Source organism: Sceloporus occidentalis, unplaced genomic scaffold, assembly GCF_023333645.1.
Source record: "Sceloporus occidentalis isolate IW3139 unplaced genomic scaffold, rSceOcc1.0.p SCAF_2, whole genome shotgun sequence".
NCBI classification, from domain to species: domain Eukaryota; kingdom Metazoa; phylum Chordata; class Lepidosauria; order Squamata; family Phrynosomatidae; genus Sceloporus; species Sceloporus occidentalis.
Window position 1 is genome coordinate 128,560,251 of NW_028316982.1, and position 18,832 is coordinate 128,579,082.

Sequence of the window (18,832 nt, forward strand, 5' to 3'; positions counted from 1 at the left end):
TTTCAAATCTGTATCAAAGTTCTGTATTCTCCATAGACTTGAATGACATGAGATACTCCAGAATTTTATCTCTGGGAATGCACCAACAAATCATGCATCTATGAATCTTCTGACATCAAATCCTGCCAGCTGTTTTCCAGTCACAGCTTTCCTTGCCCTTGCATGCTACAGAATTTTCTCATTCTTCTGTGAGAACATTTGATGAATTCTCCCCTCCTGTTAGGAATTTCCCTGCAAGTATTGCCTTGTTATAATCACACAGTTGCCTTTGGCAATATTCAATTTTCATATTATATGAATGACTAATAGGAAAGGAGTATTAAAGGAAATGATGCCACATTATGAAGTCAAAGAGGATGAGAAGTGTGCACGATTGGTACCTGTATCACCAGTAAGCTCTTCTTCCCCTTAAGAAGATATCAAGGTTTCCTTTTGCATAGTTTTTGATTGGGATATAATGTGTGAAGAATTCCTGTATTTTCTATTTCCAGTTTCCTGAAATATGGCAAATTCTTATTGAGTTTTAAAACTCTTTTCTAACATATTCCATTTATTGTATCTCCAGAGACAGTAAGTATTATTTAAGAGTCTCCAAAAATTGCAGGAGTGAGGTAAGAGAAGAAATTACATTCAATGTTCTTTTTTATTTTTAGGCCAAATAAATGAAAGCAAGAACAGACTGTGTTTCACATCTTTCAAATAGTTGCAACATAAGCAAAATACAGAAAATATTGAACTAAGAAGATAATCATCAAAATCTCAAGATATGCAAAATTTGTAGCTTGTAACATCAGCAGGAAAAATGGTTTAAGACTTGCTTATGCTTTAAAAAGTCTTGGCTAAATAATTATACAAGAACTGAAAAAGCTAAAGTATGAACAAGTTGACAATCTTTTTAAAAACTCAATAAATTTATATATATGCACATATATATTTATAATAACTAGTAAACTCAGGCACACATTTATACATTGTTCTGGATTGGAATAGCAACTCTTTAGATTCTTGGAATGTAGAAAGCTAGCATACAAAGTAAGAAAATAACATAATTCTTTATTTCAAAAACACAATCATCTATATAAATGTATTTTTTAAAAAAAACTCTTTGAAACTTCACATCTATAAATTAGCTATTTTCATAAAATCAACGTTTTATTACAAAATTAATATTAAATTGGGATGGTGGCCATCCCGTTACTTTTTTGAAATAAGTGCTCTGTACAGAAATTATTAGGATTACTATAGGCATTTCTTGGTGGTAGTAAGGATTAAAAGGTTTTTACAAATGCAACTTTCTTGATTTCAGTCCACTTTATATTTTCCTCATTAGCTAAAATGTTTTGATAGAGTTATCCAGCACATACAAATTTCTCATCTATAAAACATAGCATTTTCCCAAATAAAATGTTAGACTCAAAGACTATTAAATCATCAAGATCTTCTCCATATATAATTTAAATATTTTTTTTTATTTTTTTTGTTTTCTCCCCATTTGAAAAAGCAAATGGGTCTGGTAAGAGAAAACACATGGCATGCACATATGTGCGTGCGCGCGCACACACACACACACACACACACACATTCTTACAACTGACATTCAACTTTGCTGCATGTTATTAAGTGAATCGCAAAGAATACCTTCATTCAAAAAAGAGAAAAAAATGCACTCTCACCCTTTAATGCACAGTGGTAAAAGTAATGAAAATTTCTTGTCTTTTGCACAGAAGTAAAAATAATCTCTGGTACCATCTGTTTGGATTTAACTCTAATATGTTGCAGAATACATATTCACTGCAATCCAGGAAAAATTTTGTTTAAAAAAGAAAATATAATATTAAAAGCAAATGACTGTACAGCTATACATTTTAATATTTCCCATAAATGCAGAAGAAAAATAATAATAATTTATCTTCCTGTACTTGCAATAAATTAAGTTTAGATCTGGTGAAAAGGTAAATGTACACATTAATATTAAAGTATTAAAACCAATGAAAAGAACCACTGTTAATATCTATAAATAATTTTACAAATATACAAAATGTTAAGATATAATTTTATACAGGAAAGACAAATAAAATCTCTTTCCCTAGATCAGTATATTCTAGATTGAAAGGCTTTTTACTCTGATAAATAATCTTTCAGCCTATGATCTACAATATTATTTTACTCATATATACACAAATATATATTTATAGCTCTGATACACATACATACATATACACACATACACGCAAATCTAGGAAACAGAACTTTTTGATAAGTTAAAAGGCGTTTGCCTACAGGTACCCGTAATTATTTTCTCCAAGTATTTGTTGGGCAATGGAAACTGCTACGAGATTTCTGAGAAAAGGTGGCAGAAATCCAATGTGAGAACTTTGAAGCTCTAACCTATAATATTTTTACACATAAGAATATAAGTAAATAAATACAGCAAATAGCAAGATTTGTGTCTAACACTGTTCATGATTTTTAAACAATTCCCTGGAAAAAATTAGGACAAAGTAACCACAAAATGTGCATACTCAAAACCACCCCTCATTTATTACAGTTTACAACATTTCCATGTCTTTAGTGTTCTCTCCTGTCTGCATAGATTCACTTATTCTTTTCCTGATGCTAGTGCAAGAGGCAAAACCAAGGCAACTTCTTAAGAAGCCCGATACATTTAAAAAATTACTAACTCTTCAGAATGGCTTTACAATTCTTTCTATGTAGATGATGAATATATGGTCCTCCAATCCCTGCTTTCTGAGCAGCTGCTCTATGATCAACTGGGTTTGTTCCCCCATTGATTAGGAAGCAGCTGATGTTCCTACCCTTTCTCAAGTGATTTCTGATGTGACAGACAGAAGCAGGGTCCCTGTTGCAATTCCCCCTCACACTGGCGATCATTCACAGAAAGGGTGTTGGAGAACATCAGTTGGCTGCTTCTCAATGAACAGGGGAATACAGTTGGCCCTTGGTATGCACAGATGTTCTGTTCCGGATGACAAAAAACATGGGACCTCAAGTCCCATTCTTCCAACAACAGTGTGCTATGCATGTGACTGCACTGGTGCAGCCACATGCACATCGCCATTGGGGAGAACAGGGCAGGGCCATCCGCGGATGCAAGGGCCAGCTGTAGAATGCTGCTGCCCTGTAAATGAGAACTGGGGAACTTTCATGGTCCCTTTGTATCTTGGGATCGTGAATATGAACCAGTCACAAATATGTTACCCATCTGTAATTACCTTAGTGCATTCTGGTCTAGGTATTTATATAAGTATGAATCCCAGCAGGCAATGTGGCTTTTGAGGTCCACAAAAAGATTTATATATTCATGGTGTCATAAAACGAACTACGTTGTTTACACACATATCTCTTAAAGACAAATATTTGTTTTCCTCAGTCCCATCATTAAAGGCACAGAATGGTGACTGTGGCACTCTTATTCAAGGGTGAAAGTTCAGCACTTGAGGTCAAGTGTGGGAAACATTCATAGTTCTAGGGTTCAATTTTCCACCCCTGGGACTTATTGCAGGCTACATACCCAGACCCTTGCTGAAACCAGAAATGACCAGAGGGCTACCTATGGCTTCACAACACCCTTTTCCAATGTAACATATCCAGGTGTGTAGGAGATGCATAACCCTGATAAGGTGTGTTGGCTATGGGGAAAGGGCCCTAAGGTCTACATAAATGGAAGGGGCTTGCATTGAGCCAATCACAGATCTAGTTGAAACGCTTACGTGTCACAGTACTACTATTCTGCAAAACAATGTATTCTTTAGGACCAAACAATGCTTGTTACCATTTGGTTTGTTTAAATAATGGAACAAAGGGAAAATAGGCTCTATGCTATGATTTCATGGGTATACACATCTTTTGTGCCATGGAAGAGAATAAGAAAATCTTTCCCTGGGTTTTATTCCTCCCCAAAACATACATTCAAGAGACTTGTTTTTGCGTGTCTGCTATCATGTCCTGATGATGATGCCATTTGCTTGCTGTTTGGGAAGACAGAGCTCATCTGAGAGAAGATCATGTGCAAATACAGAGTCATCTCCTGATGAGCAGGCACTGTGTGTATCCTGGCCTCCAGGGGAATACTGCTCAAAAGGCACTGACAGGTCAAGATACTCCTGCAAGAAGAACAATTGCACACATAACACAGGGAGAAAACAACTCAGTAATGTTTCTACAGTGACATTTCATTCCTATGCCCAGTCAGGTGAGATGTGGGAGTTCTATACCTGGGTTGTAATTATCTTGACCTCTGCCCAAAACCATCCATGGACAAGGCCATGGCAGTTCCAGACATCAGGTTGAGGTATGCCAGTACTTTAATGAAATCTAGGATTGAAGCAGAAGCAATTGTCTCCATGCAATATGAAGCAGTGCTTAACGCAGATTGTCACATCCATTCTTGATTACAAGTACAATGTAACAAGCCATACAGGACTTCCTATTGACATTCTCACATACCTATGGCATGCATATATATATATATATATATATATATATATATATCTGTCTGTCTGTCTGTCTGTCTGTCTGTCTGTCTGTCTGTCTGTCTGTCTGTCTGTCTGTCCCTGGTTTCCACTCCACCAAAAGCATCTGAGGAAGTAGACTGAAGTCTACAAAAGCTCATGCTGCCAATTCTTTCTTTCTGTTAGTCTCAAAAGTGCTACAAGATCTCTCTACATACAGAACCTCCTATGTGAACCATACCAGATGGGATCTTCTGATCTGATTCAGGCTTGATTGTGGAAAATCCTCTCTCTGGCTTTTAAAAGCTTTTTAAAGGACTCATTGGTGAGGTACAGACGGGCAGGGGAAGACGTCCTGGAGGTGTATTCTGCTGAATACGGAGCCTCCAGACCGCCCATCCCGGGGGCGTGGCTCAGGAGATGGGGCTTCCACATGGGGGGCAGTGAAGATGCCTCACCTGGGGCCGTTTCTGACCCTCAGTTTCCATACCGCCGCCTCAGAGGACGCTGCAAAGAGAGAGGCAGCTTCTGCACGGGCGGCCAAAAACGGGGCTTTTTTTTTTTTTTCTTTTGCCGGCTGGCGGATGCGCAGCTGCGGCGCTCAGCACTGGCGGCACAAAGCCTATGTGCACATTTAAAGCGCCCAGGCCCCTTTAAACTTTTTCCCTCGCCCTGCCCAAGAACAATGGTGGTCTCCTGCCAGCTGGTGATCAGCTGGTGTTGGCATCCTTGTCTGCTTGCACGTTGGTAGTGTCACCGGCATCATGGATGCCTCCTCTCCTTTGGTCCCCACGCTCTTGCTGAATCTGCAATGCACAGCCACAGCTGTCGCCGCTGCCACCGCTGTCCCCCTGCCATCCCCCATCACCTCCCTTGTACATATGTAAATATTTAAAGTTTTAGGGTTTTTTTATTGTTAGGTGAAAATGGCACAGGAATGTGTGTAGGGGTTCACTTTAAATTCCAAACTTTCCCCAATTCTAGCAGCGCATGCGTACATGTTGCTCTAGGGTTAGGGTTAGGGTTAGGAGCATTAAAATAGAGTGCAGCTGTGCTGCAGCTTCCACATCTGCATGGCATCTGACGCTCTAATTAGAGCCTCGGTGCAAACTGCGCATGTTCCAGGACCCCGACTCATTATGTGACGCAGCAGACACGGAGCTTTTAAATGGGCAACTTAAATTAGCGGCGTAACAATTCTGGCGTACCGGTGCAGCAGCTTATAGACGGAGATGCGCAGCTGCGCAGTATATAGAAAAGAAGCGGGGAAAAGCAGCACCTTTTTAATGCTGCTTCTTCCCGCTTGGGGTGTGTGGGCGGCGTGTTCATGGCGGCATTCAGGTAAGGGCCGTCTGAAGGCTATACCTTCATGACGTCATGAACACACCCCTTTTTGCCCGTCTGTATCCCGCCATTATAACCTTTTCTGTTTTGTTTTTCTTATACTATTTTACTTGATCTTCCTGTCTTGACTCTTTCTTTAAAAGTTTCTAGTTATCTCTTGCTTTTAAAGAACTCTAAACTTTAAACTTTAATATTTTAAAGAGTATTATAAAATGCTCTGGAATTAAGTCTCAGATGTGTGATAGCAGTACTAAACCAAGCATGCAATTGCTTAAATTATGTTAAGCATAAATGGTGCATTACATCAACTGTCTTTACTGTTTATTGGCTTGTGGGGCTGACTACATCCTGCCCCCTGCACACATCCGATGCAAGATCCTTTGCACAGTTCAAAATATGGTGATGTTAAAGCCTGCTTCAACTATTATTTATAACAGGATTTTAGATGTTAAATTTCTCCATGGAGTAAGGGCTATAGACAGTCCGAAAAGAAGAGATACTCACATCAGTTGAGGTCACTGTCAGGACTCTATCTAGATCCTCCACTAGCTGCTTAAAAGTTGGTCGTTGTGAAGGTACTGCATGCCAGCACTCCCTCATAATCATGTACCTGGTGTGGGAGGGGCATGGATAGTAAAGAAAGAGAACTGGTCACTCAATATAACAAAATCTTATGAAAGGACTTGGACATTCACTTGTGCCTATGACACCTGAATTAATTAATCAATTATATTAACATTATTCAAAAATAAAGGATAGAAGGACTAATGGGAGACAAAAGAACTTCCAGCTCTTATTGCTGTTATCACTGCAAGCTGGAAGGATGCATACTCTGATCTATGTCATCTACCAGGATATTGAAGACCACTGAGAAGCTGCAGGCAATCATGATAAAGGGGAGACCACTTTTTGGAGGTCTGATCCATTAGCTCCTGGTAGGGCTGCTGCTCCAGTGCTTGCTTCTGTAGTGTCTATTACAATGGGAGAATCAGGGAAGGGGATTTCTTATGATTTAATGTTTGTACAGTACTTAAGATAATTTCACATGTTTTTAAAGTGCTGAGGGGAAAACAAGCAACAACAGCTAAGAGGAGACAAACATGGACTGGATGGTCCATCTTCCAACTCTCTTCCAACTCTATGAATCTATGCTTTCCCAAAATATAGCATTTTAACTCACAGAAATATGGTATATAGGAGATAAAGAAGTATGCTTTCTTTATGAATGCTAATTGCTGGTCAAATAAAATGCAATCATTCTTGCATAAGGTGGTATTCAGAAACCAACAAACTCTCATAAGAAAGAGTTTTATATATCAGCCACTACTGCACCATGACTTGTAGCTGGGTTGTAGTCAAAGGGGAAGTGAATCACACCAAGCATCAGCTGCACATGAACATATCTTTGGTTTTTTTTAATCAAGTGTTTTTGAATGAAAAATGCCATAAAAAACGACTGAGGACTTTTATCACACAGGCAAAAAAGACGGGAGCATAGTGGGATGCTTCCATCAATATTGCACAATAATGTGAACATTATCACAGAACGTTGTGTGGTATTGCGATTATCACATGAATAAGGAGGAATTCTAGCACCGCTTTATATTTATGGGAAAATCTCATGAATAAAAAGCGGTGCTAGAATTCCGTTTTATTCACGGGATAATAATGGGATAATCGCAATATCGCACAAAGTCGTGTGATAATCTTCGCATTATTGCACAATATTGACAGCAGCATCCCACTATGCTCCCATCATTTTTGCCTGTGTCATAAAGTCCTAACAAACTCTGTATGCCTGAGACAATCTTGTGCTTCCTAGTATGAATTGTTATATATAATAGAATTGCTAACTGTTTTTTTTAACGGGGGCTGTTGAGGGCTTTTGTCTACTGGGCTCTTCCTAAGCGCATGGTCTGAAAGGGCAGGACTTCTGCTGAACCACTGACCTGATTGAGGGAGGAGCTACCAGCAACTAACTCTCCAGTCCCAGAGAGGCTTTTGGGAGAGTTTCTTGAGCCAAGGGTAGGGGCGGTTGGAATAAGGCTGTTTGCTTTGTTTTGGTCTGGTAGAGGCTTGCTTGTATGTGAAACTGTTTATTGTTCCAGTGTACTTTGTCATTTTTGTCTGTCGGGTCAAGACTGATTGTTTTTGTGAGCTGAGGAGAAGTGTGATTGTGTGCTCATTAGCACTCTAATGTTCTATTGGATCCTGAGCTCCTGGTCAAACTACAGGAAAAGCAATTCCACCTCAACATTAGGAAGAACTTCCTGACAGTAAGAGCTGTTTCACAGTGGAACACACTCCCTTGGAGTGTGATGGAGTCCCTCTTTGGAGGTCTTTAAGCAGAGCCTGGATGGCCATCTATTGAGGGTGCTTTGATTGTGAATTCCTGCATCCTTAGTAATGTTTTTTGTACTAAAGTTGCTCATAAATCTGCTATCACTGAATACAATTGCAACTGTGACATAAAGAACTAGCAAATTTAAAATTATATCTTTAAATTACACTATTATATGCACAGTGTAAGTGAAATTTTGGTAAGATGTGATGTTTTTAAAGAAAATTTAACAAGAATAGTTTGCTTTGCCCCACTCACACCATCTCTTCAGCACTATTAAGGGACACAATTAAAAAGAAAACCCCGTTTCTGTGGTCTCCAGGTTGACTCAGGCTTCCATCCTTTTGTAGGTCCAGCTTGTCGGGCAATTAAAGACAATCTCTCTCTCCCCAAGGATGTTAACTACTTACAAATCATGGGTACAGTTTGCTGGTTTATCCATTCGATGGCCTTCCTTTAAGAGTTTGAAGAGTTCCTCAACAGGAATTCCTGGGTATGGAGACCCTCCTAAAGTAAAGATCTCCCATAGCAGCACTCCAAAGGACCATCTAGGAATCAAAAAGTTGAACATTTCCTGATATCCAGGGGGAAAGGAAATGGACAGAAGGTTTCTGTTTTGTTTGTGTGAAGTGATGTATAACTAGCAAGTCATCAACTAATTATCTCGGCTGTTTTTTACTAAGCATTTGCAGATCTCGCTTGATCCGTCTCAAAACCAGGCACTAAGTCTGAAATTAAAATGAGCATTTTATTCAGGTAGCTGACAGACCTCTATTACTCTATGCTCCTTGAATAGACTATCATCAGTAAATGGAACAAGTCAAATTATTTATGCACAGATTCATCAGATTACAGGATCCCTTCTGTGCTTGGCATTACAATTGTTTCCATGACTCTGTATTTTGCTTTCTTTGCCTACACTTTCAAACAATGAAACCAAAACTTACACATCACTTTGGTGAGTGTAGACACGGTCAAACAGCGCTTCTGGAGCCATCCATTTCACAGGCAGTCGACCCTATAATTAGAGAGATAAAAAAGGGAAATATCCACCAGCACTTTCACCCAGCCACTCTGACATCATCTGAATATTTTAATATAATCTGATCTGAAACATTTTAATCAGTGACCAGAACAAACAAATGGTACCAACAGACAATGTAATATTGATCACAGATAAATTAAACTGATTGAACTATTTAATCTCCAACATCCCTGGGTGACCCTGGTCAAGTCACAAACTTTCAGCCTCAGGGGAAGGTAATGGCAAACCTCCTGTGAACAAATCTTGCCAACCTTATGATAGGTTGTCCATAAGCTGGAAATGACTTGAAGGCATACAACGCGCGCACACACATAGTATCTCTGATATGATATAAAACCCGTCACAGTAAGGCAAATAGAAGCCTCAAGTCAGGATGGTTAGAAGCCTAAAGGCAAGGTTTTGATAAATTTGCCCCCTGCCATGGGTCAAAGTCTTCCCTTAATGCTGTTTGCTGCTCATCTTGCTTTCTCTCCCCCACCCACAATTCTACTCCCATTCAACCACAGATGGTTCCCTGCCACATGGGGGTACAAGGTACCTGCCTAAGGAATAAGATATATAGGGGAGGGGTCTCCTCTGTGTCTCATCAGTGATGTCAATACACTGTGTGACACCTTCTCAGCTGTTGCACCCCAATTGTGGAATGTTTTCCTCCTGGAGACACAACTAGTGCCAAAAATCTTAGGCGTCAAGTTAAAACTTTGTTCACCAAAGCCTTTGGGCCTCATTAATGCAAACCAAAGACTTTTACTAATAGTTTAAAAAAAACTTTGCATGTTTAAATCTGTTTTTAATGCATTATATTATTTAATATGTTTTAGCTTACATAAACTATCTTACTGTTTTTAGCCCACTTAACCTGTTTTAGTGCTATTGTAAACCAATCTGAGATCCTCTGATATAGGGCAAGGTATTAATATTTTAGATCCACCATGGTGCAGTAGTTTGAGTGTTGGACTACAACTCTGGAGGCCAGGTTTTGATTCCCAGCCCAGCCATTAAACCTACTGGGTGACCTTGGGAAAGTCATGCTCTCAGCTCAGGGGAAGGTAATGACAAACTTCCTATGAACAAATTTTGCTAAAAAATCCCATCTTAGGGTTGCCATAGGTCAGAAATGACTTGAATGTATGCAACAACATTATAAAAATTTAAAGCAAATAATTAAAATTAATTAAAATTATATCTCGACAGAAAACAATATCATATATGCTACAATCCTGTTCTTGTATACTAGACTTTATTTACTGTTGTCTTGCATATTAACACCAATCCATCCAGTGTGAGCAATCATTTCTATTCCAAGGATACAGACTAGGTCAGATAGTCTGTGAGCTCCTTGCACAGGGAAATGCAGAAAATGCTCCTAATGTATATTTTAAATTTTATGGTGTACTCTCCCTTTCTCTGATGAGTAGCCAAGTTCGAAACAAAAGAAATTGAGGCACGTAAAACCAATGCCTTGTTACCAGCTTAAAAATATTTTTAAATTATAGTTTCTGTTGATGAGAGTTGTTTATTGTCTAGGATCAAGTCACTGTCAGTCAGAATCAGTTTGATTCTGGCTATTTTATGGTGCATTCTCAAGTTGATTCTGACATATGGCGATCCTAACCTAGAGTTTTCTTTGCAAAATTTATTTAGAGTGGATGTGTCATTGCCTTCCAATGTTGAGCATTTGTGACTTGCCCACAGTTATCCAGTGGGTTTCTATGACCGTGTGGGAATACAAACTCTGGTTTCCAAGAGTCCTAGACTGACATTCTATTCAAATCACTACACCATGCTGCCTCTCCTAAAAGAATATATTCTTATAAAAGAATATAAGAAAAAGTTGTTTGCTCATGGGACATCTAACTCCTTAAATTATTCAAATTGCCTCATCTTTGGGAGTTTTTCACTCACATTAGTTGTTTTCTTATAATAATCTATGTTGTGAACATCTCTGGCAAGGCCAAAATCAGCTATCTTCATCACATTGTCTTCGGTGACCAAGACGTTTCTAGCTGCCAAATCCCGATGGATGCACTATAAAGAAAAGGGGAAATTAAGAATAGGAATTAATTGAGAAAATGCTGTACTTGTTTACCATGCTGTTACATCATCTGGTTCCCATCTAATCTGGACCTACAGGCGCTTCCTGCAACTCTTCCTTCTTGCCTGGGTGAGAGGAGTCCTCATTATCTCTAATCAGAGGTCAATAGTAGTGACAAAGATTCTCTAGCATTAAAAAAAAATAGGATTTTCCAATTTTATCTTCTACATTTGTTTGCCCTACTTGTCAATTAGGACTTCCAGAGATTTGCAGAATTCCAGCCCATGGAGTTTATCACATGGGAGGAATTTCTCTAAATTTCAAATGAAAAGAAAGTGGGGCCAGAATGCATTCACGTGAATTCGCTAGTTCAGCAAATTTAAGTGAATTCAAATTATGTTCGAACTGACTTCCCATTGCCCGAAAATAGCTTGCCATTGCCTGAAATTGCATGGGATCACCTCTCACGCAATAACATGAAACCCCATGATTGCGTTCAGACTGACTTCCCATTGCCCGAAATTGCGTGTGGTAGTCTATCACACAATAACGTTAAACCCCATGATTGCGTTCGGATTGCCATTGGATTATACTTCCAATTTCCCTTGTGTGATAACGTCCCATGACTCAGCTGGATTCCAGGAACACTGACAAAGAGCAGGCTGGTCCTTGTCCTCCAAGTCTTTATGAGGACCAGGAGGGGAGAGGGTAATCCAGGCCTGGTCTCAGGGAAGAGCCAGGGGAATGCAATGAAGCACCTTCAGGTGGTGTTCCTAAGGGTTCATGAATGAACCAGCTGAGAATATTTGCTCCCCATCCATGTGCAAGGAGAAATCATAAAGCTGAAAAAGACCACAAGGGCCATCCAGACCTTTCAGACCACCTAGGGTGGAGCTTAGTTTCTGGGCAAAGAGTGTGGGGTGGAAGAGCAGAACGTTTCATGGTAGCCATATAGACAGCATAGCAAAAAGAAAGGCTTCCTGATTTGAGAAGCATGAAGTAGAAAATGCATCTCCTTTTCTTATTTGCTTTTCGAGAAGACATATTCATTCTCTGAAGATGCCAGCCACAGATGCTGGCAAAATGTCAGGAAGAAACTCTTTTAGAACATGGCCACATAGCCCGAAAACCCTACAAAAAACCATATTTATTTTGTCTTTTTGTTTCTTCCTCTCCACTATCCCAACTGCAGCCCCACATCATGTATAGCTAAGCTTGCATGTAGAAATAATCATATGCTACCATATGCATATTCTCATTTGACTGTCCCTTTTCCTTTCCCCATTACTATAGTGCTCCCCAGTTAAGGGGAGTTGTGCCACTTATGTTTTTAAAATTCTGTATAGAAGTGAACAAATGGATATTGTTTTTGATTCCTCCCAAAGCAAAACTACTTTGCAGATGCTACTTAAGTACTCACACAATTTATGCATCACTTTATAGATATAAAAAAGGAAGCCTTGAGAGTTTGTTTCTTGCCAAGTTGTTTGGTACTCACTTTCTGAGATGCCAGATATTCCATTCCACGGGCTACTTGGTAGGCACATGAGGCTAAGTCTTTAAATGTTAATTGTTCCTCAGGCAGCTTGCAGGTATCAAAAGAGTAATCCATGCCAGGTGGCCGACGAGCTCTAAGGTATTCTCGTAAGTTCCCTTTTGATGCATATTCCACCAGAACATAGAGAGGGCCTGAGGTGAAACATTTAGTTAGTATCTAAAACAAAATCTCTTGTATCTTCAAGCTCTCATTCCAATGAGCAGCAAAAGCATTATTCTGGCATGTCTCTCCTCAATGAGTATAGAATCTATGGAATTAGGTTTAATCATGAGTTTATCAGGCTGCTTCTTTGCTGATTTTCAGGAAAACTCTGAAAACCCAATTGTTCTTGCTAGTCTTCCCTTAGTTCTTAAGCAGCTAGTTTTGTATGCATATATGGCTTTGTTCTTTTTAATACTGTACATTGCTTTGGGAGGATTCCATTCCTAAAGGCACCTTCATGCCACTTTAAGTAAATAAATTTCATTTAAATAGGAGGTAGATATTCCAGTTCCAGGACAGCTGAATCAACTTTAATATTGCTATGAGGACAGTTATGAGGACAGTAACATTAACATGAAAGGAAGAAAACAGATGGTCTGGGGAAGACTGATGAAATCTTTCAGAAGTATTAATCCCACCTCCCCCTTTTTCATATTTTGTTCTCTTACAACTAGGAATTATAATGGTTTTAATAGCCATTTGAAGTAAACATGACACTCACTTTGAATGTACCGGACATTTTTATTTTAGTATAAAAGTTAAGTCAACAAACAAACTGGCACTTGCTGGTTATACAAGTATTCACCGCTCTTAGGTCAGTATTTAGCAGGAACACCTACAAGTAATTCTTATAGACTGAAGTCTACGAAAGCTCATGCTGCCAACCTCTTTATTTCAGTTAAACTCAAAGGTGCTACAAGATCTCTCTACATACTCTTCTTGGGTAAATCTTTATCAGCTTTGTGCATCTGAATGCTGCAATTTGTGCACCACCCCAAGATTTAGTATAAGGCAGATTTGTATGTTCTTTTAATTGTATGCCACTCTCTATCAAGGAGCAGGACATTTTGTCTCTCCCTGTTTGAACCTTATGCACTTGTACCATTCCTTGTAGAAGTATTCACCCCTTCTGTTGACTTTTGCTGTGTGATAACTTGGGATTGTAGTTGATTTAACTGTCATTAACCATTTGATGTCCAGATGATGTCCACAGGTGGTACACTTTTTGGATGTTTTTCTGCCATAGTCTTGGACAAGAGACATATCACCATGAAAGTTACCAATTTTTCCTGATTTTAGAAATAAAGTTTTCCAATGGCCTCCCGAAAGCCAACAAAAAGGACAGGAAAACAACAACCCTTACCCTAGTGTATATCCTCAGAAACAATTTTAGGGTATAGTGCTTATGAGTATAAAAGTTCTACTTAACTAATCGATCACAGATCCACCCACTAATTTGTTGGATTTTCCCTTTACAATTGTCACCACACTTTGTGGCAAATAATTCAATAAACTAATTTATGAACTCATGAACTATTCCCTCATTTGTCATGAAACTACCATCAGTTAACTTCGTATTGTGACTTGAAGTTCCAATTATATCCATGTTATTAGAACTCCATGTCAGGGACATCTATTATAGAAATTTTATAGCCACTTCCTTGTCACTTGACTTTTCTTCTAAACCGGACTGAGCATCTATTACCTCCCAAAGAAAGGAGTGGGATGAAACCATGTAGGCAAGGAAGGTGTTGGTGCTACTTTAGAGCCAAAATAGATATGACACTCATTGTGTGAAAGCATTTACCGTATATATTAAACTATGTGCCCCAAAATTGAGCCTAAAATCCTGGGTCAACTTATATATGGGTCAATACACTAATACTGGTTAGAAAGGTCCTGAAACAAGCACCCTCGTGATGCCCCACTCTTCCTGCCTTGAGGCAGGTGTGTGTGTAAGTTTCCCAATCCAATTTGAAGCCTTCTTTTCCCATCAAAGAAACACCCCATTTAACTCCACTTCTTTCCCTTCCCAACCGGTTGTTAAAACCTCTTCCTCCAGCACTTGCAAAGTGGTATTAGGTGGTTGAGAGAGGTCCAGAGAAGGAGAAGGAGGGATGGAAGTGATGTTTCCTGCTTTCCATCCTTTGTTATAGCCTCCTAAGTTTTACCCTCGACTCATCCACGGATCATACCAAAAGCCATGATTTTTATCCTGAAACCTTCCCTCGACTTATACGTGAGGTCGACTTGTACATGAGTATATACGGTAACTCCCTTCTTTTGAAAAATATGGAAGAAGCTGTTGTGGGAGGTCTGAAACAGTACCAGAGGATGGGGTGTGGTGTGGTGAGGATTAATACTGACGTTTAACTCTGAAGTTCTCACAAAAATATATTCTGAGTTAGAGAAAAGCTGCCATGATGCTAATTCCTAGTATAACAAAATTGCTGAAATTTTAAACTGGAGGTGTAGGGTTTTGGGGGCTTACAAAAACAGATTGTAAAATGACATGGTAACCCATGTGCTGCAGTTTCCCACTCCATCTTCTGTAGCCAAATGCTTTGGGAACTTACCATCCTGTGTGCAGGCTCCCAACAGATTAATAATATTTTTGTGCTTCCCAATCATTTTCATCATTTCCATTTCTGAGACTAAGTCAGACAGATCTTTGTCTGTGGCATCATCTATAGAATATATTAAAAAGAAGGGGGGAAAAACAGCAATCAAGGCCAAACATCCTTTCATCATGTGGCACATATCAAATTCATTCAAGTACACCATTCAGTCATCTGTTCCAGCAGACTGACAACACAATGCAGCACATACTGCTAGAGCATTCAATGTTAATTCCGTGTTACTCTGTGGGTACTGATTGTACACAAATTAATTAGTGCTCCCTCCTCTTCCCATGATGCATCTTCTTATTAAAGCTAGCCATTCCAACCTGGTGTAGCAAATAATGGCTGGCATCTTACTGGTGAATTACAATGTTGTATCACAACCTATTTTTTGTTGTTGTGGAAAGCAGAATTCATTATTACCTGCACAACAATCCATATCCTCCCTGTTGTGCAGGTAACAATATCCTCCTTGTTGTGCAGCTCCCTGACCACATCCATTTTCTAGTCAGTGGACAGTTGGTGGTGGGGGCAAAGTAGCCAAAAAATGTGTAGCTGTTTTCCTATAGCTGGGTGCAGACCAATGACATTGTCTTTAAGGTGTTCAGGAGGCCCTCCAAAGGTTACTATGGATGCCTGTCGCTGTGTGTTAATTTATATAGGAAAACAGTTGGGCACTTGTTTGCTGTTGCCCCTCATTCTCCAACAATCAGGAAATGGCCAGGTTTGGAAGGCTGCAGCTGAGAAAAAAGTGTGTTGGAGGGGTTGGACAAAGGGATGTGGAAAACTTTTCGGCCCAACCCACTCCCTAAAACCTGAGTGTAATTTTGTCACTGTAGCTTGAAAGAGTGTTTTTTTATTTTGTAAACTGCCAATCTGCAGGACTGTAGCTCTAATTTCTGATTTTTTTTCAGAAGTATGTCAACAAAAAGTGTGAAATGTTCAAGTGCTGAACTCTGGGCTATCATGATGTTCCTGTTTCTTCAGAAAAAAGCTCCAAGCGAAATCCATGAAGGCATGATGCAAACATTGAGCAACAAGTATCCATCATACTCAGCTATGAAGATGTGGTGTGTTAATTTTCAGTGCAGAGACTTGGAGACTGAAGATGCAGCAAGTTCTGGGAGGCTTTTAATAGCATAAACTCTTGAAATTGATTAGTGTGTTCATGACCTGACTTTGGCAGATCGGCAAATCTCAGCAAAACCCACTGCCGAGACACCAGGGATATGAGCAGTTGGCTATGCCAAAACTGTCAGTCGAGTGGGTGCTAAAATGTTTGAATGCTGGATACCTCCACGTTGATTTTATAGTGTTTTGAGTGATATAGTGATAATTTTGGGGAATAACTCATCACTGCTGATGAAACATGGTTGCAAAACTATATTCTGGACACCAAACACAGTCCTTGCAGTGGCTGTACTCATGTTCTCCACAGCTGAAGAAATTCAAGACCCGAAGGTCAGCAGGAAAGATCATGGCCATACTTCTTGTGGGGATAAGGAAAGTATTTTGATTACTATCTTCAGACGGATCAAACAGTTAATGCAGAATACTACTCTAACTTGCTGTGCTGATTAAGAGGAAAAACAATGAGGAAAGCTGCAGAAAAGTGTTCTCTTTTTGCAAGACAATGAGGTGCCAGCTCACAGGGCTGGCAAGATGATGCATGTTTTGAAGAATTTGAGTGCATGGACTATCCACTCTACTCAGCAGATCTAGCTCCATCTGACTATGTTTTGTTTTCAAACCTTAAAAAGTTTGAAATGAATTAAATATTTGAATTATTCAGAGGTGATAGCAGCAGCAGAATAGTATTTCAGTAACCAGTGATCAGAAATATTTTGGAAGGGTTAAATAAACTTGAAAAATGATGTGCCAAGCGCATTGAACGTTGGGGTGAATATATGGAATGGCAGGTTAAGTTTGGATGGTACTGTCATTCCCTTCTTGGTCAGGGCCAGAACTTAACAGCACCCCTCATAACTATGTCTTGATGCTATATTCTGAAGCAGGATCATGACTGATATTTCAAGATCTCACACTCTATAGCTGACTGGTTATCTCAGTCAGAACACTGACCTACCACATGTTCAGTAAAAAAACTAGTCACATTCTAATTACCACTAGTCCATGTGTAAATAGAAAACTAACACCACAGGTAGGGGAGGGTATAAATTCTTCAACAACCACAATTCACAATCCTCACAGCAGAGAGTGACCCCAAACAAAGAAACTTTGTCTGTTGTGAGAATATAGGTTGAAGGTCTTCCTTTTACTGTCACTCCTGGAGTAGTATTTACAAGCAATCTTCATCTCCCCCCATTTACTGTATTCTTTGCATCTTTTCAACAGCGTATAAGTAAATAAGTTGAAGAGCAGCAACTTCTTTAAGAATGTTTGAGAGATGAAAGTGTACAAATGTCAAGGATGAAGCGTCCAGACCAATGAGCTGGCCTGAGGATATATAAAATTTAGTAAAGGAAGGAAATAGTTAAGCAGTGTCCAGAAAAGCTGAGAGACAAGACAGTACAGCAGGAGGCTGGCTGTTGAGTGAAAGCTGGAAGAAAATAACACATAATCAATCAGTGCAGGACCAAAAATGAGAAATACATAGAGCTATGACATATGGGGAATCCATTTCCTGCCATTGTGTTCTCAGTACCTTTCAGCATCTTGACAGCTACAGTGATAGGCTTGTTTGGTTTCTCTTTATGGATACCCATTGCTTCTGCCATCACTACTTGACCAAAACAACCTTCACCCAATGGCTTTCCTAGGGTCAGGCTGAAATGACAGACACAAGTAAATACATTTGCACTTCCTCTATTTATAAGGAGAACAAAAAACCAGGTAGCTAAAAACTTCATTTACAATATATTTTTCTCACCGAGATCTTGCCAATTCCCACTTGGGATCAGAAGGCAGCTCAAGCTCTGAGACATTTGCCAGCACTGGTCCATCACTGGATGAAAGGCGGGTGATCCTGACCAGTGGCGTATCAGAATTCATTGAAGAGTTTGACTCCAAAGAAACCTGCTTGAATAGAGTAAATACATTATTATTGCCAACAGCTGCTACAACACGCACAGAAATGAACAAGCACAGCAATAAAGTGACACACCTGGAAATTTTGATTTAATTTTTGTTGCATCCAGTTGGTCCAGATAAACTAAAGACATAATTTTTCTTTGAAGTGCAAGTCTCTAAGGTTGCATCTGCATTGCAAAAATAATGCAATTTGGCACCGCTTTAACTGCCATGGCACAATGCGGTGGGATTCTGGTGTTTGTAATATTTTGAGATAATTAGCTTTCTCTGTTAGGGAGCTCTGGTGCAACAACAAACTACATATCCCAGAATTCCACAGCATGGAGCCATGGCAGTTAAAGAAGTGTCAAACTGGAATACTTCAGCAGTGCAGATGCAGCCTA

General features: G+C 39.4%; 1 protein-coding gene across 6 annotated transcripts in view; it reads right to left on the bottom strand.

The window, feature by feature from the left end:
* Positions 1-662: 662 nt before the first annotated feature.
* FGFR3 (fibroblast growth factor receptor 3) overlaps positions 663-18,832 on the bottom strand; it is an 88,953-nt gene continuing 70,783 nt past the window's right edge. For 4 of the 6 annotated variants that reach the window (XM_089510952.1, XM_089510951.1, XM_089510949.1 and 1 more), the window contains 9 exons: positions 18,289-18,437; positions 18,064-18,185; positions 15,354-15,464; positions 12,736-12,926; positions 11,108-11,230; positions 9,105-9,175; positions 8,568-8,705; positions 6,321-6,426; positions 663-4,124 (listed from right to left, as the gene is read on the bottom strand). In XM_089510952.1, coding sequence (XP_089367078.1) covers positions 3,960-4,124; positions 6,321-6,426; positions 8,568-8,705; positions 9,105-9,175; positions 11,108-11,230; positions 12,736-12,926; positions 15,354-15,464; positions 18,064-18,185; positions 18,289-18,437 — 1,176 coding nt within the window. In that variant the 3' untranslated portion in view covers positions 663-3,959. The remainder of the gene's footprint in view (positions 4,125-6,320; positions 6,427-8,567; positions 8,706-9,104; positions 9,176-11,107; positions 11,231-12,735; positions 12,927-15,353; positions 15,465-18,063; positions 18,186-18,288; positions 18,438-18,832) is intronic. The other 2 variants (XM_089510950.1, XM_089510948.1) reach the window with 1 other exon arrangement.